This window comes from Lepus europaeus, chromosome 19 (genome assembly GCF_033115175.1).
Source record: "Lepus europaeus isolate LE1 chromosome 19, mLepTim1.pri, whole genome shotgun sequence".
In the NCBI taxonomy this organism is placed as follows: Eukaryota; Metazoa; Chordata; class Mammalia; order Lagomorpha; family Leporidae; genus Lepus; species Lepus europaeus.
In genome coordinates, this window is record NC_084845.1 from 45,523,095 (window position 1) to 45,548,207 (window position 25,113).

The 25,113-nt window shown below is 47.4% G+C and overlaps 1 protein-coding gene across 1 annotated transcript; it reads right to left on the reverse strand.

Annotated features, from left to right (window-relative positions):
• Positions 1-22,323, reverse strand: GOT2 (glutamic-oxaloacetic transaminase 2). Its single transcript, XM_062176517.1, has 10 exons — positions 22,105-22,323; positions 14,052-14,208; positions 12,414-12,542; positions 11,046-11,105; positions 10,594-10,755; positions 10,270-10,374; positions 3,826-3,976; positions 3,299-3,464; positions 1,681-1,831; positions 1-1,162 (listed from the first exon to the last, which is right to left on the reverse strand). Exons 1-10 carry the CDS (start codon positions 22,191-22,193, stop codon positions 1,040-1,042), a joined length of 1,293 nt encoding a protein of 430 aa, XP_062032501.1. The 5' UTR covers positions 22,194-22,323; the 3' UTR covers positions 1-1,039.
• Between the last annotated feature and the right edge of the window lie 2,790 nt (positions 22,324-25,113).

Here is a 25,113-nt window from a genome sequence, read left to right on the forward strand (position 1 = left end):
TTGGATCTACAGTAATTTTATTGTAACAGAGAAACCAGGCTGCAGTACGTCTACATGATAAGAGCAGATGGTGGTTATCTTTCTGAAGCGTGAGGCCCATGTCCATCTGGCAGCACACAAGGGCCCGAACATCTTTCCAGGTACTACCGTGCACTGCCTGACTCGTGATGTGAGTGCCGGCGCAGCCACAACGAATGAAGGCAGGAGGTCCAATTTGCAGAGGCAGTATCCCGACAGGAGGCTATTTAACAATCATTGACGAGGATGCAGAAATCAAGTGCAGTTACCCAACTCTCCATCATTCTTTGCGGAGAAAAGTGAGGCTACGCATGAGCAGAAAATGTTCTTCATTCTTAAATAAATCCCTATAGGATGGGATTGATGGTCGGTCAGTCAGTCAGTAGAATGGGATGAAAGTCTAGACTAGTTATAGGTCTTTGTGCTTAAAGAAAAGAATAGCAGTGATAAGGGAAAAGAGTATCTTTTCTTAAAAAGATAAGAAACACATTTTATTTTTCTTGCTGCAGTGGCAACAGACTCACTGGTTTTCACAAAACACCATTTTTGCAGTATGGCCTGTTGATGGTTGGCTCCCACGGGAGGACAATCTTGAGGCCACCTGACTGTTAAGGACAAAGCTAGGTCTCCTCTCAGAGCCTCTAACATGTGCCATTCTGATGCTGGATCCGCAGAGGAGCCCCTAGCACTGTCAGATGCTTCAGTTAAAGCTTCTGAAACGCTGCAATGGCATGACGGACAGGTCTTTTTGGTGTGATGACTTTCCTGCGCATGTAAACTCTTTTGGAAATGCTGGAGGTAAAAGGATGGATGGAAAGTTTGGTTTAGAGCCACAAAGTTCCAGACAGCAGCCACGGATGCCTCTGCCCTATTTCACTACATGTTCTTTTCTGAGAAACACAATTAATCGCTGAGTGCTATGCTCTGTGGTTGAAATGATCCATGTACCACCATCCACCCTCCCTTCTTCAGCAGAGCCTGAAGACGGAAAGGTTGTCTCTGTTTCCTGGCACCAGAGAAATTACTTGGTGACCTGGTGAATAGCATGGGCAAGGTAGCCCACATTGCCAGAAGTGACGCCAGCCACAGAGATGCGACCGTCCTTTGTCATGTAGATGGAGAACTCCTTGGTCAGCCGCTCCACCTGCAGAGGGAAAAGAGCCTCGTATTTCCTGTTGGTCAAGGGGATTTTCCCAGCCCCGCCATGATGGCACAATGACCAACTTGCTAAAGTAGGAGAATCACAGAAGGTCTATTTTCTCACTTAAGCTCTATTCCCAGAATTTGGTTTGCTAGTTTAGAGTGAAAGATGAGTAAAAAAGCTATTTTAGGGGAGGATGATGAATTCTAGGATGTGAACAAGAGAAAACCCAAACCGTCCATTGAGCAGAGAACCAGATGCAGCTATGGCACACCTCTAGCTCTATGTCTTTTTGGAGAGTGAGCAGTGGTCATAGCACAGTCAACACGCTCCGCAAGCTCATGGCGTGGTACACAGGGAGGTAAACAAAATGGAATGACTGCCGCACAACACCTTCACCTAGGACTCCCACAGAACCGTCTGGAGGTGAACCCTGGATAGACAGGTGGCCTAGGAGACAGTCTTCCGGTCTGCAAGGATGGATCAGTGGGTCAACCATGGAGAAACTGGACTGCACTCACCTGTTCAGGCTTTAGTCCTGTGAAACAAAACATGCCAATCTGGTCGGTGATGTGCTGCCAGTTGTGGGTGGAGCCTTCCTTCTTGAGGTTGGAGACCAGCTGGGTCCGCATGCCAATGATGCGGTCTGCCATGCCTTTCACTTCCTGTAACCTGCGGGGAAAGCCCGAGATGCAGCTCCCTCTGGCCGAGCACTTAGAGATGCACCAGAAGCCACTGCCTTTTTTACCTCCCAAGAGGACTCCCTGGTCTGCCTAAATTCTTCAGTCCCTGACTAAGTCCCATGCTGTCACTGGACAGACAAGAAAGCTATTTTATAGCATTCTGTTTTATATCAAAATACTATTTTGGTTAGGCAGCAAAATAATTAACACACTTAAATATTAATAAAAGTAAACAATAAAGAATGACCTTATTTTTTAACATGGATGGAATAAATGTGCCTGCCTTCGCATTTAATACAGCGCACTGGCAACCTGCAGGGAGCCAAGCCCTGTGCTCGGTGCTCAGTGTTGAGGACTGAGACGTCGTCTTTGCCTTTGCGAGCTTTCTGTGGAGGTTGGGAGCCAGACCTGTACACAAGCAACTACGAGACAGGGCAGCACTAGGTTAGACTCGTGGAACAGAGCTGTGCTGAGAGCTGCAAGGAGAGGGGGTTGATTCTGTCTCGAGGCCTGCAGGAGGCACTTCTCTGACTGCACACAGCTCGCTTGGTTCATAACACAACCTTCCCCTTCCTGAGGTTCTGCCCTTTCCACTCCATTCCCACTGCTCTGTGGGAAATTCCTGTTGGCTTCCTCAACAACCAGACACTGATAGCTTATATCCCCTATTCTTATGTGTTCATTGCTGAACCATCTTTCCAAAATGGAGAGAAACATGCTTACAAGCTGCCAATTAGAGACCAAGTAAGGGTCGTAGTAATATTTTATCTGACTCAGTGATACTTTATCTAACTGGGAACTTGCACATAAGAATCTGCATCTGTGGTTTCTCTTGATAAATGAGAAGCTGGCAGCACTGTATTATCGTGTGATTGCTGGCTGGAGCTGAGGTGGCCCTGGTCTCTAGAGGTGGCATCTGATTTTAAATGTCCTGCAGTTTCTATTCATTTACCCACCCACCCACCCATCCATTTCTACTCACTATGAGGCCTGGGTCCTAAAGGCACTGAGTATGACCACAGATCCATCCCTGCTACCATAGCAACACCCTGCAAGCCTCCTTGTTATCGAGAGAACAAAGGTCTGACTTCTCAAACAATCTAGGTGCTTTGTGGCCTGCTCACCCTTCTGCTTGGCTGCCTTGTACACTCCTCCTCATACTCTGTATTTTTGCTACAGGAACCACTTAGGGATTTCTACGCAAGTTGTTGGTCTCATGCCTGTACCCTTCATTTCCTTTGGGAAAAAAAGCCCTCTCCTCTCTTGAAGGCTGAATCAGGTCTGCCGTTTCCAGGGAGAGACCAACTTGTGCATCTGAAAGTGCAGACACAGTGCACACCCACGCATGCTGGGATCTGTGAGGTGCTGTGTGTTTCTAAGGGCCGGTTCCACATCAGCTCTGAAGGAGCAGCGATGTGAAGGGCTGGAGGTCTGCGGAGCAGCAACAAGCCTTTACCATTGCTTTCGCAAATCCGGGGAAGTCAGAATCGTGGAGGCAATCCGGGCCCCATTGATAGGAGGGTTGGAATACATCGGACGGATCAAGATCTTCAACTGCGACTCCACCCTTTTGGCTTCATCTGCATCTTTGCAGATCACAGTGAAGGCTCCAACACGTTCACCTGAAAAGACAAAGTGGATCTTGCCTTCCAGTTCCCCATTTAACACGCTGAAGCAAATCACAATCAAGTCTGTGTAGGCACAGGGGACGATCTGAGGACTCAAGAGAATCCAGTCTCTTTTTACTGTATCATCTTCTTAGTTCATGGTCAGTTTCTTTTTGTGTAGAGAAGCAGTGATCTTTTCTTTGGTGGGGGAATTCAAGGACACTGAAGAAGACATGGCTGAGAAAATCAGTTAAATGCACTACACCAGTCTTTCCTCTCTGAGTAGGGAGGCACACGCAGTCACAAGCCACCCCCTGTATCCCAGCTCTTCTTTAAACTCACTAGCACACAGGACACACTGGGGCCCTCAGCTTACCATATAAGCCCATGTTCTTGGCGTATGACTGGCAGAGACACACATTGATGCCCTGTTCAATGAAGTGGCGCACAGCCCAGGCGTCCTTGTCACCGTCACCACTGGCAAAGCCTTGGTAGGCCATGTCAAAGAACGCGAACAGATTCCTTTTCTGGGAAGGAAGAGGAGACCACAGCTTTAGGCAGTCTGCCAGAAGATGCCCGGGATGGCTGCTTACATACAGACAGCAGCATTCTAACCTAGCTGTAGTTTGGGAGATAATTTATATATCAAAATACTATTAATTATTTTCTTAGAGTTAAGATAGCAACATGCTTTTTTGTTTGTTTTTAACTTTTGGTGGATATAGTCCCTCAAGAAGACACTGAGAGAAGAGAATCTTAATCTCAGTTTGCCTAGAATGTTGCTTAGTCAACAGAAAGTTCTTCTAAGGCCCACAGTGGCCTGGGTAATTATTTCTGGCTCAGTCAACCCAAGAACAGCACCAGCCTATTGTGGGGTTAATATGACCCTGTCATACTCACATCCAGGGCTCATGAGAAGGCCTAAATAGAACCATCTCACTTTTTTTTTTTTTTTTTTTTTTTTTTGACAGGCAGAGTTAGACAGTAAGAGAGAGAGACAGAGAGAAAGGTCTTCCTTCTGTTGGTTCACCCCCCAAACGGCCGCTATGGCTGGCGCGCTGCCAGGAGCCAGGTGCTTCCTCCCGGTCTCCCATGCGAGTGCAGGGACCCAACCCCTTGGGCCATCCTCCACTGCCCTCCCGGGCCACAGCAGAGAGCTGGACTGGAAGAGGGGCAACCGGGACAGGACCAGCGCCCCAACCGGGACTAGAACCTGGAGTGCCGGTGCCGCAGGTGGAGTTTTAGCCTAGTGAGCCGCAGCGCCGGCCCATCTCACTTCTTTAAAAAAAAGAGATTTATTTACTTCTTTGAAAGGTAGAGAGAGAGAGAGAGAGAGGGAGAGAGACCTTCTATATGCTAGTTCACTTCCCAAAGGCTGCAACACCCAGGACTGGGGTTGGGCCAAGCAGAAGCCTAGAGTCAGGAACTCCACCTGGGTTTCCTACATGGGTGGCAGGGGCCAAAGCACTTGGGACATCATCTGCTGCCTCCCTAGGTACATTAACAGGAACTGGAACAGCAGCAGAGAAGCCAGGACTCAAAGCAGCACTCTGATATGAGATGTGGGTGTTGTAAGCGGCAGTTTAACTCACTACACCATAACACTGGCACCCTTATCTTTTGTTTTTTTAAAATTTATTTTCATTTTATTTGAAAGGCAGACACACACAGAAAGACAAACAGATCTTTCAATCACTGATTGACTCCCCAAATGCCTGCAACAGCCAGGAGCCTGAAACTCAACCCAAGTCTCCCATGGGGGAGGCTGGGACCCAAGTACTTGAGCCATCGGTGCTGCGAGGGTGTCCATTAGCAGGAAGCCGGGATCAGAAGTGGAACTATGACTTGAACCCAGGCACTCCAATACAGGGCGCAGGTGTCCTAAAACCATCCCTTCTTTTTGAAAAAAGATTAATTTATTTGACAGAGAGTTACAGAGAGAGAGAGCTCTTCCATCTGCTGGTTCACTCCCCAAATGGCAGCAATGGCCAGGGATGGGCCAGGCTGAAAGCAGGAGCCTTGAAATCCATCTGGGTCTACTGTGTGGGTGGCAGGGGCTTAAGTAGTTGGGCCATCTTCCACTGCTTTTCAGCATCCCATATGGGTGCCAATTCATGTCCTAGCTATTCCACTTCTAATCCAACACCCTGCTAATATATCTGGGAGGGCAGTGGAAGATGACCCAAGTTCTTGGGCCTCTCACCCACATGGGAGTCTTAGAAGAAACTCCTGACTCCTGCATTCAGCCTGGCCCAGCACTGGTCATTGCGGCCACTTGGGGAGTGAACCAGTGAATAGAAGATTCTCTTTCTCCCTCTGTAACTCCACCTTCCAAACAAATAAATAAATCTTTAAAAAAATAAAATAAAAAGCTCAGATCTGGAACAAAACAAAGATGTCCAGTTTTATCCCTCTTAGTCAATATAATACTGAAAGTACTAGCAAGAGCAATTAGGGAAGAGAAAAAAATAAATAGCATCATTAATTAAAAAAAGAGAATCAGGCTGGCGCCATGGCCCAACAGCCTAATCCTCCGCCTTGCAGCGCCGGCACACCGGGTTCTAGTCCTGGTCAGGGCACTGGATTCTGTCCCGGTTGCCCCTCTTCCAGGCCAGCTCTCTGCTGTGGCCCGGGAAGGCAGTGGAGGATGGCCCAAGTCATCCCATGGGGATGGCCCCATGGGAGACCAGGAGAAGCACCTGGCTCCTGGCCTCGGATCAGCGCGGTGCGCCGGCCGCAGCGTGCCAGCCACCTTTCTCTCTGTCTCTCTCTCTCACTGTCCACTCTGCCTGTTAAAAAAAAAAGAAAAGAAAAGAAAAAGAGAATCAAAATATCCATGTCCGGGCCAGCATCCCATATGGGTGCCGGTTCAATCTCAGCTGCTCCACTTCCAATCCAGCTCTCTGCTATGGCCTGGGAAAGTAGTAGAAGATGGCCCAAGTCCTTGGGTCCCTGCACTCGCATGGGAGATCTGGAAGAAGATCCAGGCTCCTGCTTTGGATCGGCTCAGCTCCAGCCATTGCAGCCATTTAGGGAGTGAACCAGAGAATGGAAGATGTATCTCTCTGCCTCTCTGTAACTTTGCTTTGCAAATAAATAAATAAATCAATAAATCTTTAAAAAAATGCATATTTATGGATGCAGATGACATGGTTCTTTCTTTCTTTCTTTCTTTCTTTCTTTCTTTCTTTCTTTTTTTTTTTTAAAGATTTTATGTATTTATTTGAGAGGCAGAGTTACAGACAGTGAGAGGGAGAGACAGAGAGAAAGGTCTTCCATCCGCTGGTTTACTCCTCAAATGGCCACAACGGCCAGAGCTGATCTAATCTGAAGCTAGAAGCCAGGATTTTCTTCCGGGTCTCCCATGCAGGTGCAGGGGCCCAAGGACTTGGGCCATCTTCCACTGCTTTCCCAGGTCATAGCAGAGAGCTGGACTGGAAGAGGAGCAGCCGGGACTAGAATTGGTGCTCATATGGGATGCCAGCGTTGCAAGCTGAAGATTAACCTACTGTGCCATGGCGCTGGCCCCTGACATGAATCTTAAAAAATTTTTTTTATTTGAAAGGCAGAGTGATAGAGAGAGGAGAGACAAGGATCTCCCATCCTTTGGTTCACTCCCCAAATACCCGTAACAGTTGGGGCTGTGCCAGACTGAAGTCAGGAGCCAAATATCTAGGTCTTCCATGTGGGTGGCAGGAACCCAAGTGCTTGAGCCATCATCCACTGCCTTCCCAGGCCATTAGCAGGGAGCTGGATCAGAAGTGAAGCACTGGGACACAAACTGGCGTCCATATGGCTTAGTACACTATGCCACAATGCTGGCCCCTCATTGTAAAGATCTTTCAACTTCTTTGGTTTTTTTGTAGTTATTATGAATGGGATTCCTTTCTTGATTTCTCTTTCAGCAAGATCTTTATTGGCGTATAAAAATGCTACTTTATTTTGTATCCTGTGACTTTACTGAATTGGTTTATCAGTTCTAACAGTTTTTGGTATAGTGTTTAGATTTTTCTAAGTACAAAATCATATCATTTGGGACCAACTGCTTGGGTCCCTGCCACCCGTGTGGGAGACCTGGATAAAGTTCCTGGCTTCAACCTGGCTCATCTGTGGCCACTGCAGCCACTTGGGAGTGAACCAGTAGACAGAACTCTGTCTCTCCCTCTCTGTGTAATTTGACTTTCAAATAAATAAATAAATCTGTAAAAAAGGGAAAGAGCTCTACAATGAAAATTATAAGACACAGATGAAAAGAAATCATCAAGGATACCCAAAAACATGTAGATATTCCTTATTCATGGATGGTAAGAATATTGTTAATGCGTCCATACTACATAAAGCAATCCTCAGATTCAATGCCATCCCTATCAAAATGCCAATGACATTCTTCACAGAATTAGAAAAAGCAATACTAGAATCCATATGGAACCACAAAAGACTAGAATATCCACAGCAATCCTGGCCAAAAACAAAAAACAAGACAAAATAACAACAACAACAACAAAAAACAAAAACCAAGCTGGAGGCATCACAATACTTGATTTCAAAGTTTACTACAGGGGCCAGCGCTTTGGCGCAGTGGGTTAACGCCCTGGCCTGAAGCACCAGCATCCCATATGGGCGCAGGTTCGAGACTCGGCTGCTCCACTTCCGATCCAGCTCTCTGCTAGGGCCTGGGAAAACAGTGGGATATGGCTCAAGTCCTTGGGCCCCTGCACCTGCGTGGGAGACCTGGAAGAAGCTCCTGGTCCCTGGCTTTGGATCAGCTCAGCTCTGGCCATTGCTGTCATTTGGGCAGGGAACCAGGATGGAAGACCTCTCTCTCTCTCTGTAACTGTCTTTCAAATAAATAAAATAATTCTTTTTTTTTTTTAAAGATTTATTTTGTTTATTTGAAATTCAGAGTTACACAGAGAGAGGAGAGGCAGAGAGAGAGAGAGTGAGAGAGAGACAGAGAGACAGAGAGCACGCGTGCGCTAGCGCACCGTCTTCCATCCGATGTCTTCCATCTTTCACTCTCTAACTGGCCGCAACGGCCGGAGGTGCATGGATCTGAAGCCAGGAGCCAGGAGCTTTTTCCGGGTCTCCCATGTGTGTGCAGGGGACCAAGCACTTGGGCCATCTTCTACTGCTTTCCCAGGCCACAGCAGAGAGCTGGATCAGAAGTGGAGCAGCCGTGTCTCGAACCGGCGCCTATGTGGGATGCTGGCGCTTTAGGCCAGGGCTTTAACCCGCTGCACCACAGTGCTGGCCCCATAAATAAAATAATTCTTTAAAAAAACCCCAAAAACTGGGTATACAAACAATGAAAGTAGAGCCCTATTTCTCACCATTTAAAAAAATCAACTCAAAATGTTTCAAAATATCTAAATGTAGGACCTGAAACTGTGAAACTGCTGGAAGAAAACAGGAGAAATACTTTAAGACACTGACGTAGGTGATGACTTCTTGGATAAGACCCCAAAAGCACAGGCAACAAAGCAAAAGCAGACAAGCAGGGTTATATCAAACTCAGAAGCTTCTGCACAGAACAGGAAACAATCAAGAGTGAAGAACCATCAGACAGAATGGGAAAAATATTAAAAAGCTGCTTATCTGAAACAAGATTAATATCTAGAAGGTATCAGGAACTCAAAAAACTCAACAGCAGCAAAAACAACTTATCCAGTTAAGAAATGGGCAAAGGACTGAATAGATAGGTCTCAAAAAAGAAATACAAATGGCCAACAAATACATTTTAAAAAGCTGGTTTAACTAGTCATCAAAACCACAGGAAGACAGCCCCTCAGCCCTGTCAGAATGACTATTATCAAAGATAGAAAGTGGGGCCAGCATTGTGGCGCAGCAGGTTAAGCTGCTGCCTGAGATGCTGGCATCCCATACGAGCAATGGTTTCAGTTCTGGCCATTCCAGTCTGCTCCAGCTCCCTGTTAATGCGCCTGGGAAAGCAGCTGAAGATGGCCCAAGTGCTTGGACTCCTGCCACCCATGTGGGAAATCCCGATTGAGCTCCTGGATCCTGGCTTTGGCCTGGCCTGGCCTGAGCCAGGACGGTCATATGGGCAGTAAACCAAGGGATGGAAGCTCTTTCTTTTTCCTCTCTCTCTAACTCTGCCTTTCAAATGAACAAACTAATCTTAAAACCAACCAACCAACCAAAAAACAGTACATAAAAGGAGGAACAAGTAGCCAGTGACCAGGGCAGATATAATAGTAGATACCATAGGGCCCATAGCTTATTGTACAGGCTCAGCAACAAATCTGACCAGAATTTTGAACATCTAGGCTGAAAAAAAAAATTATTGTTGAACCTTTCATATATCATTAACTACAGAACTGCTAATTATACAGACGAGCTCTTTACTGTCAGCTTATCCAATGTAGAAATTTTATATAGACTCAAGGTTAATTTGCACTGTCAAGAGCCTGATAAGTAGGGTCAGCACTGTGGTGTAGTGGGTAAAGCCACTGCATATGGTGCTGGCATCCCATACAGGTACAGGTTCGAGTCCTGGTTGCTCTACTTCCAATCTAGCTCTTGGCCACGGCCTGGGAAAATAGTAGAAGATGGCCCAATTCCTTGGGCCCCTGCACCTGCATGGGAGATCCAGAAGCTCTTGGCTTCTGACTTCGGATTGGTTTAGCTCTGGCCATTGCAGCCACTTGGGGAGTGAAACAGCGGATGGAAGACCTCTCTCTCCTTCTCTCCCTGCTTCTATGCCACTCTGCCTTTCAAATAAGTAAGTAAATAAATAGTCTGATAAGCATCCAAGGCTAATTACTAAACACAGAATTGCCACCGATCAGCTCCTCCTGCTCACCTTCACCACTGTTGCTATTTCCTTCCACTGCTCAGGCCGAGGATCCACTCCTGTGGGATTGTGGGCACAGGCATGCAACAGAAGAACACTTTGCTCTGGAATTTTCTAAAGAGAAGACAACCATGGGATGACTTTCCTTTGTAGCTTTAAAGGAGACAATTTACCTGAAATGCCACAAGTCACTGTCATTTGACAAGTAACAACAATAACCCGAGCCATGGGAATTAGCTCATCCCTAGTATCTGAACTTAGATACTGGGAGCTGGGAGACATCAGGTGTCTGCAGGAGTTCCTCTCCCCTCCCACCCGGAAATCCATACTTACTGCGATGTCCTCCAGGGCGCCTGTGAAGTCAAAACCGCAAGTCTTAGGGTCATAGTACCGATAGCTTTGTAGCTGCATGCCAGCATCCCTGAAGATGGGTGTGTGATTTCCCCAGGTTGGTTTGGGCAGAAAGACATCTCGGCTGAACTTGAAAAACCTTTGCTAAAGATGGGATGACAAGGGATAGGAAAACGAAGGAAGGAGAGGCAGAAAGAGCTGTTTTATTTACATATGAGAACTCCTTCATAACACCAAGTACTCAGTAAAGGGAAGTTATTATATCTTCCTTGTAATCTCTCCAAAGTAAGTTCATTTTTTAAATCAGAGAACAAGAAATCTGCCAACTTTGTGGAAAGAAGTTTACTTCTGGGTCAGCAGTCAGAGACGCACACCACAGACATCCCTGTCATCCTCCACAACCAGCACTTTCCCTGGGAAGTTTCCAGACTCACCAGAAAACTGGCTCCGATCCTTAGGGCCCCCGTTCCAGAGATGGTCTGCACGGTGACAAACTGGAAGAGAGACACCGTGGTCAGTGATGTGCAGCTCTCCCTGCACAGGCCCCGGCCCAGAGAAGCCTGGGAAACCCCTTATGGCTCACGAGGAGCATCCCATGATGGAAATGCCTGATAAGCATATGTCTTTAAACCGGCCAACTTTAAAGAACAAGTAAACCATAGCAGGTTTCAGAAATCTTTTGTTTGTTTGAAAAGGCACTGAGACGAGTAAGGCTCTACTGAACATAAACTCATTTTCTGAATAGGAGTGGGAGAGGAGTAAATAGAGGGAGTCCAGCTAAATATTTCCTTCTAAATTGTTTGTCTCTGCAAACGACCACCCCAGGAAATAAAAACCCGAGTGCAGGTCTGATGATATTAATGATTCACAAAGGCACAGCAATTTCTAAAAGACAAGCTGATGTTATTCTAAGATAGGCTGGTCTCATTCTTAGGTTGTAATTGTCTATACCCAAGATCACAGTGTGAACGAACAATACAGATATTTTCAAGTGTGTTAATAGGTGGTTGTATGCACAGCATCCAGAACACATTGTGTGCGTGACTTCAGGTAATGACTACCCTGGGGTCAAGGCTCTCTGTTTTTCTGAGTTAACAAACTAACCTGTGAACTTGTATATCAGTCTTGCCAATAAGGTGGATTTGGGTTTTCAGAGGGGGAGGGGGAGAGAGAATGTTGACTTAATTCTGCTAATTTGTACGTTTTCTTCCTTCTAGATTTTTCCAGAAAAGTATAAAACGCATTCACTAAAAACCATGCCCCCTCCCCTCTCCCCCCAGCAAGCCAGCCACAACACGTTAAGCTCACACATGGAAAACATGGTTCCCCCTCTTTTGGTGTCCAATGGCTGCCAAGGGGCAGCAGAGCAGGGCCAGTCAACTAGCCCCAGCCCCACTGTGCCCCGCGGCTTGTTTCCTGCCTGCTTCTTTGGTGCGAAGCTACAGATTTAGCATACAAGCGAGGGGGCAAATTACGGCCCTAAAACTAGGCAAGTTCGGCGTTTTTAGAGCATATTCAGTTAAATGAACACAAGCACACAGAGAAAAACAGCACAAGTTGTGCCAATCCATTAGTCAAATTACTACCACACTTCCAGGAATACTAGTGCAGTTCTGAAATTTTGAAATCTTTTAAACTTAATCATTGCCAGTTTACTATTTAAAGGCATGGTCACTTCAAATTAATCACTATATACTTACCGATGGCGTTCCATTTTCCTATTTGCTTCAAGCATTACAAATGTGTTTAAATAGTTATTTTAAAACTGGTCCCTGTTTGATGCCAGGGCCTGCTCAGCTTACCCGGCCGCTTTTCACCACTTCGCTGTTCTCGCCCAGGGCTAGTTCTGCTGACGCCCTACAGAACTCAGCCAGTCCCGCGATGGGCAGGTATTCCTTGTCGAGACCTTTTGCAGCGATCTGAGCCTCTGCCTAGGCAAGGGAAAATACAGCCTTTCACTTTCTTCTCCTTTCCAGAAATCACTGTTTATAGTTTTCTAAGCTACATTTTAGAAGGCCTTCTTTCTTATTTGACGTAACTGTTCAGGAAGGATAAGCAGAACACTTTGATTTTATATCACAGAACAGAAATGCTCCATTTTTTCTACTTAAAGTTAGGTTTTAGGGGTGGGTGTTGAGCCTGGCAGTGAAGACACCCACGTCCCACACTGGAGTACCTGAATTTGATTTCCAGCTCTGGTTCCTAATTCCAAATTTCAGCTAATTCAGGTTCTGGGAGGCAGCAAGTGGGTTCCTGCAACCTCACAGGGACCTGGACCAAGTTCCCAGCTCAGAGTTTCAATCCCAGCCCAGCTCTGGTCATGGTGGGCATTTGGGGGAGTGAACTAGCCAATGGAGCTCATTCTATGTCTTAAAAAAAAAAAATTAAAGTTAGGTTTTACAGTGTCTCTTGGTTACCAGTTAACATAAAAAGGCATTTGTGCAATGCACAAACAAGGTTTAAGAGCAATACCTAGATTCATGATGATAAGATCAAATACACAAAAGAGAGGCATTTCAAGGCATACAGCAGTCTAAGAGATTCAAAGGTTAACAGTAATGGCCACATATCTTCATGTTTTGGAGTCAGAGGCCTGGCTACCCTTTATAATTGTGTGACCCTGGGCAAGCCAACTTCTTTAATCTTCCTGAGTGTTTCCTCACCTTTAGATGGAGAACAACTGCTTCTGAGTGTTACTGAGGTACGTACAAACCGTGCCTGGTTGGGTTCCAGCCTGCAACAACAGCTAACCCTTCCTGAGTAGTTTTACCCCATAGTTCAACAGAGACAAGTACAGAACACGCCTAGGTAGGAGGGCTTTACTAAGGAAATCAACGTGAGAGAAATGGAAGATAACAGTAATCCTCCTCCACCAAGGCTATTCCTCTCACGAGAAACACTTTAAATCTTCTGGTCCTCTTTTGTAGCCGCAGAATTAAACATGACACTACCCCTGTTTTATAGATTGTCACAGACCCACAGAAAGTTCAGTCTTGGAAAAGAGAATGTGGTCCCAACCTTTTAAATTTTTTTTAAGTGATTTATTTTCATTTTATGTAAAAGTGAGAGACAGAGAGAGCTCTTCTATTAGCTGATTCATTCCCCAAATTCCTGCAGCAGCCAGTGCTGGACCAGTGGAAGCCAGGAGCCTGGAACTCTGGGTCTCCCATGTGGGTGACAGGGATCCAAGTGTCTGAGCCATCATCTTGCCTCTCAGGGTATGCATCAGTAGGAAGCTGGATTTGAAGTGGAACAGCTGGGACTCAAACTTGGTATTCCAATATGGGATGGAGGTGTTCCAAGGAGTGAGATCTGAACTGCTGTGCCAAATGCCCATCCCCCAACCTCTCACTTTTACAGCCCACAAAACCCGAGTCATTTTTTCTGTCCCTCTCCAGGAACTCCCCTCAGTCTCTCCATCCTTGACTCAGCAAGCTCACCTTCCGGACGCTAGGGAGTACGTAAGGCTTCCCGTTATCATCCCGGTAGGCGCCAACTCCCAGATTCATCTTTTTGCTGTTTGTGTCTCTCTTGTAGGCTTCTGTAACTCCCAGGATAGGATCTGGGGGTCCCATCTCCACATGGGCCCACCAGGAGCTGAAATGAGAAAGACATTTGCTAGAGCCCCATGGCCAGAGACGTTTCTGATCTGCCCAAGATACAAATATTTGCATGTTTACTAGGCACAGGGCATAGCAAAAGAAGTTACTCTGGTTATGACAATTAATGATGCTAGAATCAATAATGACAGAGAAGCAATTGTGTGTTTTTGGCTTTTCAAGGAAAAAACACACAGCATTGTTCTAAAGCAGCAGTTCTGAAAGTTCTTGGTCTTTAGGTCCATTCACAATTCTTAAGCCGTATCGAGGACCTCAAAGAGCTTTTATTTCTGGGGTATAATTATTACTATTTACTGCATTAGAAACTGAAACAGAAATGCATTATTAGTTTGAAAGCATCCATGGTGGAAACACATGGAATGCTACCACAATTAACATCTTAATATTATCATGAAAATCCTTTTGACCTTGCAACCTCACAGACTTCTTGAGAGACAACTACTATACAAAGTTTGTTTGTTCCAAATGTAAAAGAACATAGGAGGACAAAACACGGAAAGCTACTGTGTCTTGGTTTACAGTAACTGAATCTGAAAAGAAGCTATGATGTGCCAACATTTCAACAAAGTCTGTTCAACCTTGATGGGCTAGTTTCCTTGGTTTAGTCATTAGTGACATAACTTGCAACACAAATTTTTTTTTTTTTTTTTTTTTAGCTTTCTGGGAAATCAGTGTAGATATTAGAGATTCTGTGATTTCTTAGAATACTATTTTTTAAAAAGGTTTGTTTATTTATTTGAAAGGCACAGTTATAGAGAGGCAGAGGCAGAGAGAAAAAGAGAAAGAAACAGAGAGGGAGAGAGAGAGAGAGGTCTTCCATCCACTGGTACACTCCCCATATGGCTGCAATGGCTGGACCTGGGCAGAAGCCAAGAGCCAGGAGCTTCTTCTGGGTCTCCCATGCTTTCCCAGGCCATAATAGAGAGCTGGATTGGAAATGGAGCAGCTGGCACTTGAACCAACGCCCATATGGGATGCTGGTGTCGCAGGCAGCAGCTTTACCTGCTAGGCCACAATGCCGGCTCCATATTAGAATATTTTTCGGTTTTCTGTTGACTTGATTATAGGTAGATTTATTTATTTGAAAGGCAGAGTGACGACCAGGGAAGGAGATACAGTGAGGTCCGGTTCACTCCCTATATGATCACAGCAGCCAAGGCTGGGCCAGGCTGGAGCCAGGAGTTAGGAATTCCATCTTGTTTTTCCATGTGGGTGGTAGGGACTCAAATACGTGGGCCAATATCCACTGCTTCCCAGGTGCATTAGCAAGGAGCCATATCAGAAGTGGAGTAGCGGGGACTCCAACCAGCATTCTGATATGGGATGTGGGTCTCCAGAGCAGCAGCTTAGCCAGCTATATCACAATACCTACCCCCTCCCTAATTATTTAAAAAACAACAAAAATGGCTTCTCACACATGAAAGAGCCAAGGTTCTTTACACTTATATGTTTAATTTTCATTGCCATTTTGACTAAATAGGTCATCAATGATGACTTCTCTGAGGTACTCCCATTCATATCTTCATCAAGTGACCAAATATCACTTAACTTTTTACATTTGGGCTTCCTAAAATTGGATCTGAAACACAGAAAACAAAGTGTGAAGGTTTTTTTTTTTTTACCAAATTTATCTTTAAAACTTCCTAGAGGCCCCCTGGAAATCACTCTTTTCTTTGAGTAAACATTCTCCTGGTAGAATAGAGGCATTAGGCCACACCACAGCTTACTTGGTTGATCCTCTGCCTGTGGTGCCGGCACCCCGGGTTCTAGTCCCAGTCGGGGTGCCGGATTCTGTCCCGGTTGCTCCTCTTCCATTCTAGCTCTCTGCTGTGGCCCGGGAAGGCAGTGGAGGATGGCCCAAGTGCTTGGGCCCTTGCACCCGCACGGGAGACCAGGAGGAAGCACCTGGTTCCTGGCTTTGGATTGGCACAGTGCACCGGCCGTGGCGGCCATTTGGGGGATGAACCAATGGAAGGAAGACCTTTCTCTCTGTCTCTCTCTCTCTCTCACTGTCTAACTCTGCCTGTTTAAAAAAAAAAAAAAAAAAAAAAGAATAGAGGCATTAATACATCAAACTGAAATTCTTTTTCTTTTATTTATAAACTCAATAGTAAACTATTTTTCTGAAGAAAAAAATACTATTCTATTCTTTTTCTTCAGGGAAAGTAAGCAAGAAGCTTTTTCTTCTCTTCCTAAATAAGAGAGATGGGGGAGAAAGAGGGTGAGAGGGTGAGAGGGGAGAGAGAACACGCTTCCATCCATTGCTTCACTCTCCAAATGCCCACAACCCAAAGCCAGGAACTCAATCCGGGTCTTCCCTCCTGGGTGTAGGAACTGTACTTGAGCCATCGCTGCCGCCTCCCAGGGAGTCAGGAGCCTGAGGCAGGTATTAGTTCTTACATGGCATGAGTGTTTTAAAAGTTAGGTGAAACATCTGCCTGCGAGTTTACGTAATACAAGAGTCTATGAGTTCCTAAATCAGTTACTAAGAACCTGCTTGATAGTGACAGCTGGGAGTATAAGGAAGGGTAGAATGATTCCTCACTATCAGATTAGTGCGGGAGGGACTAGCAGGGAACTGCCAACCATGCAGGTGCAGGGGAGGGGAGGAGATGACCTACAGGATAAAGACAGGCCCAGGGCACAGAGGAATATTTATGGGAGCCTTGAATAAATAGCATGGCGAACAGGATGAAAGTACAGGGTTAGGAAAGCTTCCAGGAGGACATACCTACAAACTGAATACCAAGGGTGAAGGGAGGAGAAAAAGGACATTCGGAGTAGAGCTTTAAGAATAAAGGCAGGGGCCAGCACCGCGGTGTAGCGGGTAAAGCCACCACCTGCAGTGCAGGCAACCCATATGGGCACGGGTTCGTGTCCCGGCTGCTCCTCTTCCAATCCAGCTCTCTGCTATGGCTTGGGAAAGCAGTAGGAGATGGCCCAAGTCCTTGGGCCCCTGCACCAGTGTGGGAGACCCAGAAGAAGCTCCTGGCTCTGGATCGGCACAGCTCTGGCCATTGAGGCCAATTGGGGAGTGAACCAGCGGATGGAAGACCCCTCTCTCTCCTCTGTGTTACTCTTTCAAATAAATAAAATCTTAAAAAAAAAAGAAAAAGAATAAAGGCAAAAACAAACAAAAAAGGGCTAGGGTGAGAAAGAGTTAGGTGCTGCTGCAGTAGGAAGTAGAAGAAAGCTCAAGAAGCAGGTAGCTAAGTTCTCTCAACAATCATTTATCTAATCTCAACCAATCAAACGCTTTGGCATGCACAGGCCAACATCTCCGTGCTCACCAACTGACAAGCTTGTATATTACTTCCCTAGAATTTCTTTCTCAACAATACCTCAGTTTCAACAGCTATAATTACTGTGCACACTTAATTCTCTGTTATTTATGGGCAGTTTTTGTTTTCTTTCTTTTTTAAAAATTTCTTATTTATTTTAATTGTCTCCAATAACTTTCCCTGGGCAATTTCAATTCTGGGCAAATGAAGCTCAGCCACCTGCCAGCTGGTGAACACAGGCAAGTGGACTGATTTCTCTAAATGTCAACTTTTCTTATCTGTAAAATGGGGGCACAACGGGACCTACCTCACAGGGTGGTATAAGGATGAAATAACACTGAGAATCTAGCTAGGCAAGGTGAGTGCTTGAGGTTAGCTGGTATTATTGTGGATAAATTACAACTGCCACACTTTGACTTGTAACTACTCTGCCGCTAGTATGGAGCTTGCTGAGGTCAGCACGCAAAGTATTCAAAGAGCATGTGGCCAGATAACCTTATGATTTCAGCTAGTCGGTTACTACTAAGGGGCAGGGCATGTTGTGGCACAGGGGGTACAACTACCTCTTGTGACACCTGCAACCCATATTGGAGTGCCAGTGCAAGCCCTGACTGCTCCGCTTCCAATCTGGCTCCCTGCTAACCTACTTAGGAAAGCAGCATCTGGACACCCAGACGGAGTTTCAAGCTCCTGGCTTTGGCTTGGCTCAGCCCCAGCTGCTGAGTGCATCAGTTGTTGGAAGATCTCTTTTGGATTCCAAATAAGTAAACCTTACAAAACATTATTACTCATTATTTTCTAGAACTTTGGGAGGCTGTCATTATCACCGTTACCCTTCCGTAGCTCTAGGCCAGGACTCAGAAACCGCCCTGCCCTCTTTTTGTTACTCTAGGTTACTTGTTTGTTCCTAGTATCTAACAGTAAGAAAGGGATATTTTGAAACTTTTGAACTGGGCCTGAGAAAAGCTTTCATTCTTTCTTTCCAAATGCTTATTTATTTTCATCTACTTGAAGGGCAGAGTGACAGAGATCCGATCTGCTGGCTCACCCTCCAAATGTCCACAACAGCTGGGGTTGGGCCAGGTCTCCCACATGGGTGCAGAGGTCCAAGCAGTTGGGTCATCCTCTGTTGCTTTCCCAAGCACATTAGCAGAGAGCTAGACTGGAAGTGGAATAGTTGGGATTTGAACCGGTGCCTACATAGGATGCCAACACTGCAGGTGGTGGATTAAGCTGTTATATCACGTCAGCCCCTCTGAAGAACAATTCTAAAAGCAATTTCAAAATGAATTTTAAACACTCTAAGTATAGGAGCAGGGATGCTCAATTTGATTAGCCCTACATTAGCAACTGTTTCAGGTCCTCAATGCCTTTCATTATTCTATTCCTTAAAATGGCAAAGAAACACACTTTAAGAACTCTGATGTTAGGGCCAGCACTGTGGTGCAGCAGGTTAAAGCCCTGGCCTGAAGTGCCGGCATCCCATATGGGCACTGGTTCTAGTCCTAGCTGCTCCTCTTCCGATCCAGCTCTCTGCTATGGCCTGGGATAGCAGTAGAAGATGGCCCGGGTCCTTGGGCCCCTGCACTCCTGGCTCCTGGCTCCTGATCGGCACAGTTCCAGCTGTTTCAGCCATCTGGGGAGTGAACCAGCAGACGGAAGACACCCCCCCCCCCCGCCTCTCCTTCTCTCTCTGTGTAACTCTTTCAAATAAATAAAATAAATCTTAACAACTCTGATGTTTTTAAAAGGAATTGCAAACAAAACAAAACAAAAAAACAGAACAAACAAAAAAACCCCCCAAAACACGGAATTGCAGTAGATGAAAACAAGAGTGCTCCAGGGACATAATCAACACCGATAACCTGAGACCTACAAAGGGACTCCTATCAGTGCACTTTGAACGTAAGCACAAAACCTCAACATTGAGCAATATTGGCCAACCAAAAGATGTTAGGGACAAAGGATTCAGATAGGCATTTTCAGGTCAAATGCCTTGCAATTTCCAGGGGCTTAAGTGTATTCAGTGCTGTATGGTTTTAAAAATGCTTTTTCCTAACATTCTTCTCATGTTAAAATGGGAAAAAGAAGTCAATCACTTTGTCCACGATCTTAGAGCTAAAGATGGCAGGGACAATCCCACAATTCTGATCTCCTAACTACTGGTTATTTTACCACTGGTGCACTCTGGCTTTGTAAGGGGATCTCATGATATTCCTCATTTCACTAATAAGCAGGAACAATCAATCAATATAAATCAAAATACATCAGTGTATCTTTCTTTGTTGACCTGTGATTATGTTTAATCTCATGTTGATGTGTGTTTATACACAGGTCAATAAAGTTTATGCTTGTTTTAAAATTGCAGCTAACTGAAGCATTTGAATTTAGCAAGAGTTCTATTTACATGTTCTAAGTATGAACATTAGGCATTTTGTTGGATAAACCTCAGTTCTTTAGATACCAACTGCCAAAGTCTTATTGTATTAAAATGAAAAATTTTTTTTTAAAAAAAGAAACTTCAACGAGTTGAGTTTCAGTTTTTAACTTTTTTAAAATTTTATTTTTATTATTTTTTTTAAATTTTTGACAGGCAGAGTGGACAGTGAGAGAGAGAGACAGAGAGAAAGGTCTTCCTTTTTGCCGTTGGTTCACCCTCCAATGGCCGCTGTGGCCGGCACACCGCGCTGATCCGAAGCCAGGAGCCAGGTGCTTCTCCTGGTCTCCCATGCAGATGCAGGGCCCAAGCACTTGGGCCATCCTCCTCTGCACTCCCGGGCCACAGCAGAGAGCTGGCCTGGAAGAGGGGCAACCGGGACAGAATCGGTGCCCCGACCGGGACTAGAACCCGGTGTGCCGGCGCCGCAAGGCGGAGGATTAGCCTATTGAGCTGCGGCGCCAACCCAGTTTTTCACTTTTACCAGATGACTCTCAGTAAAGATCACCTCCACAGTGAGAGCGGAAGTTCTCATTTCCCTGTCTGAATAGGTAACACTCATGGCTGGATCTGGCACCTGGTGCTGTCACCCAATCATGCATCCTTTGTTTAAACCTGAAAATAATAATAAAAAAAGCTGGAACTGCACCTCCTCAATGGCAAGTGCTCAAGTATTTTAATGATTTAAAATCTGAGGGGTACATACTCTGCAACACTGTTTGGGTTTTTATCTAAAATGCAACATTAAAATGTCATATCTGTTTCTGTTGCTAAGTTAAAAAGCCAGGGCTTAAAATAACAACAGCCAATCTGACCCACATGCCAGGCACTGGTGTAAGGGCTGCGACCCAACAGTGAACACAACAAGGCCTCTGCTCTCAGGCAACTTATATTCTAGTGGGGAAGACAAGAAAAAATAAATGAGTCAGACTGCAGGATCGCCTGAAAGGTCACACCCACAGGGATTTTCGCTAAGCACTTTAGAGATTGAGACTGCCCAGCCAAATCCAGAAAACAAGGAGTTCTTTGAAGATCACTGCAATGGTGAAACATCTTTTCTCGTAACTATAGTTTTGGGTACTCCTTTCTGCTCTCCAAATCCGCTGCATGAAGAACTCCTCCCTCGTCTGGCCCACCAGGTGGGCAGGCATTAAAGACAGCGTGCAGACGGTGCGCCAGCAAGGAGCAGACAAGGAGGAGAAGGTGTGAGAGCCCGTCTGGCCCAGCCAAGGCAGGAGAGGACAAGCCGTCCCGCTAGGGGAGCTGGCTTCACACCTGGCTTCTCAGCAGGTCTCAGCAGGTCAAAAGGGGCCGCCCCACGTCTGCTTCTTGCCCCGTTCGTGTGTGTCAAGTTTCCCTCCGCATCACTCATCATCACGCTTAGGAAGTCCACCAGTCCGCCCCCCAGTCCTAGTCAAGGCTCTGTCGCCAGCCGCCGAGGAACCGAGGCTGCGAACCAAAGAAACCCAGCGAGACAGGGATGCACGGAGGAAGGCTGACGACTTCCCCTCAACCGGGCCGCCCCCGGACACTCAGGCTGTGACAGGGACGGAGGATGCCGCCCGCCAAGGTCAAGGGATGCAGTGAGGAAGGCGGGGCCTGAACGCCGGCGCGCCGGAAACCTTCCTTCCCCAGCGCGGAACCGGCAGCCAGCCGCGGCCTGGCTAAGGCTGCCAGGACCCGAGGAGCCCACGACAGGTGCGCACACCGCCCCCGCCCCAGGGCCGCCGGTCAAGGGCACACGCGCCCCCCAGCGCGTCAGCCAATCGGCGAGAGGAAGCCCCGGGGCTGCAGCCAATCAGCAGCGAGCCCGGCGCCTGGGCCGCCGCCCGCGCGCTCTCCGCCTCGCCCCACACCCTCCTCGGCCCCTCCCCCTCCCCGACCCCTGAATGGGAGTCCGGGTGCCGCCGAGGGACACACCTCCTCCCCCAGGAGATTGCGCGGGCACGCTCTCCTGCGGTTTCCCGGGGCAGGGAGGGATGTGGCACTCGGAGGGTCACTGTGAGGCGCGGGCGCTCAACCCTCAGCCGCCAGCGACGGGAAGCTGGGGGATGGCGGCGGAAGTGTGTGTGAGTGTGGACAGCAAGGGTAGCTGTCCTGGGGCGCCCGCGGCTCGGCCTGCGTCCTGACTCCATCTCTGTATCTCTCGGCTTACCTGGCTCTGGCAGAGGCTGCGGCGGCGAGGCCTGGGTGGAAGGCGGAGGAGACCCCGGAGAGGACGCGGGCGGAGTGCAGCAGGGCCATGGTGGGCGGCAAGAGGGCAGTGAGCAGCTGCAGGCCGGCCGGAGCAGACGACTGACTGGCTGCTGCAGACAACGAGGCGCGGACTGCTGCACAAGGTGAGGACAGCCACTTCCCCCGGCGAGGCTAGAGCGGCCACGCCAGCGCCGGGCTCGAGCCGCGTCACAGCGTCCCCTGGCGGCCGGGGGCGGCGAGGTCTCCGTGGAGGTCCCGGAAAACGATGACGATGCAGTTTGCTACCGTCCACGGACCCGGGCGCGTCATTCATTTAATTGTGCCGGACCCAAGAGGCTTGATGTTACGCCCGTTTGAAAGATGGGGAAGTGTAGGTGCAGCCTGTAAGACCCCAGATCTTGCTTTACTTGGGACTGTTTGCCTAAATGCAAGTCCTCTCAGTTTCTTCATGAATGTTTCCTTGTTCCCATGACAGAGAGGAGAGCTTGTGTATTTTGTGAGCAGTTGTAGGGATTAAGTGTGATTAACAGATTACGTCTAAATACAGGGCCTGATTTAGCAAACACAAAACCGCCCATGGTTATTAATGACCAAAATTGTGTATGTCAGATCCTTAAAATTGTGTGCAGAAGGGAATAAATCAGTTGTAAAGAAAAAAAAAAAAAAAGAATAAATTTGAGACGAGTTCACAAGTCAAACAAGTCCAAGAGTGGCCTATTTCTCTGATCTTCTTTGCTAAAAGCCCAGCTAGAGCTGTGTCCCTCGCCGGTTTAATTTATCCTCTGTGACCCCACACTGCCCCACCAAACGGTGAAGTCCGGGGCCGCGAGTCTAGGTCCCTCACAGGCTACTACCCGAGGTTCCACAGGTGTATTAGTTGGCTTGCACTGCTGTAACATGATCACACACTGGGTGGTTTAAAACACCAGAAGTGGGCAAATGTCCTGGAGACCAGAAGCCCCAAATCCAGGTGCTAACAAGATTCACACCCTTCGGAGTCTCCGACAGGGAATATTTTCCGTGCCTCTCTCCCAGTTTCTGGCAATTGCCTGCAGTTTCTGGCATTCCTTTGTAGTCACAGCACTGAATCTCTGCCTGTGCGGTCACACACACCCCCCCCCCCCCCCCCGCAGCCTCGTGTCTCTTGGCTTCTTTTAAGGATTCCGGTGATACTCAATTAGGGTGTATGATAAGGGTCTCAACTAGACTACATCTGCAAAGACCTGTTCACAAGCGAGTCACATGAACAGGTACCTCGGGTCAGAGTGTGAACATAATCTTTTTGGGAGACACAACCGTTATCCTCAAAACCCAACCATCACCGCTTCTCAGTGTAAAACCTAGAGACCTTCCCACACCTTATAAGATGTCAGTGAGAGCCGGCGCCGTGGCTCACTAGGCTAATCCTCCGCCTGCTGCGCCGGCACACCGGGTTCTATCCTGGTTGCCCCTCTTCCAGTCCAGCTCTCTGCTGTGGCCTGGGAGTGCAGTGGAGGATGGCCCAAGTGCTTGGGCCCTGCACCCCATGGGAGACCAGGAGAAGAACCTGGCTCCTGGCTTCGGATCAGTGTGGTGCGCCGGCTGCGGCGGCCATTGGAGGGTGAACCAATGGCAAAGGAAGACCTTTCTCTCTGTCTCTCTCTCTCTCTCACTATCCACTCTGCCTGTCAAAAAAAAAAAAAAAAAAAGATGTCAGTGAGGCATCGTTTATAGATGGGAAACTCAGGGAGCAACGTCTCTGCTAGCTGTTCCAGTCAAGCGATGGAGTGTTAGCTACTGACAGGGACAGACTCAAGAGAGGACAGTGCGACTGCTCATTAACTCTTCGAAACCAAAAGCCCCACACCCTCATCTCAATCCTGGTGAAGTTGTATAGAATCCTAGAAGCTGATAAGGATTTTAGAACTCATTTAGATCAATGCTTTTCACACTGCAAGATGCAATGGAACTCAGACCTTATTAAAATGCAGATTCTGACTGGTGTGTGTGTGTGTGTGTGTGTTGGGGAGGGGTGTGGCCGTGATTCTGCATTTCCAACAAGCTCCCATCTGAGGCCATTGCTGCTGACCCCAGAACACACTGTGAGTAGCAGTGATGTAGCCCTGCTCTAATGAGGCCCAGAGGTGGGAAGCCACGTGCTACTCTCCAGACCTTGCACTGTACACACGCGAGAGGGCAGTGGGGTTTGAGATCAGAAACAAAAGTGCAGATGATGGGTGGACTCCTTTGATCAGTTTCAACACCAAACCAAAGACATCTTAGAGAACCCAGGGGTCTGTGCTCGTCCCCAAGCCGCTTCTGTGGCCTTTACAGGAATCCTCTGGGGGCTTCTGCTCCAGGCCAGGCAGTAGGATCGGTTCTGCCGGTCAACTTTCGGGCTGTAGGAAGAAAAGGTGCAAGTCTCCCCTAGGGCCAGAAGACCGAAAGGGAGTGTCCTGCACAGACCCACGCTATGGGGGAGTGCTCTCCTGATGGGCACCTGCAGGGAGTGAAGAAGCAAGACTGGGCTGGGGGAGGAGCTGAGCTGCATCGACACCCAGGGCTCTGAGCCGGAGTGGTCCTGCAGAGCCTTCCTGAATTGCGGCACAGGGACCCGATTTTTACACCTCGCACCCCTCGTGCAGAGTGACTGAGTGACAAGGTGCTTCAGTAGAAAAGTACAGGGCCCTGGGCAGCACCCCCAGCACCCACTGCTTAAGTCTGTGTAGACTGTGTAAGCAGAGAGTCTGTGTGAGGTGCCCATGCCAATGTGGGGTGTGCATGTGTGTATGAGTAGCTGTAAATGGAGTCTGTGGAGGGCTTGTGTGCTCACTTGGGGTGATTGTGTTTACATGAACCTTGTCATTGTTTTCCATTTGTGTGCATTTGTGAAAGTGGTGTGAGTCTCTGTGCAGATGTCATGTGTGTGCATATTTGCATGCATGTTCTCTGTGTGTGGCAGGCGTGGGCAATGGCTGTGTGCAGCTTC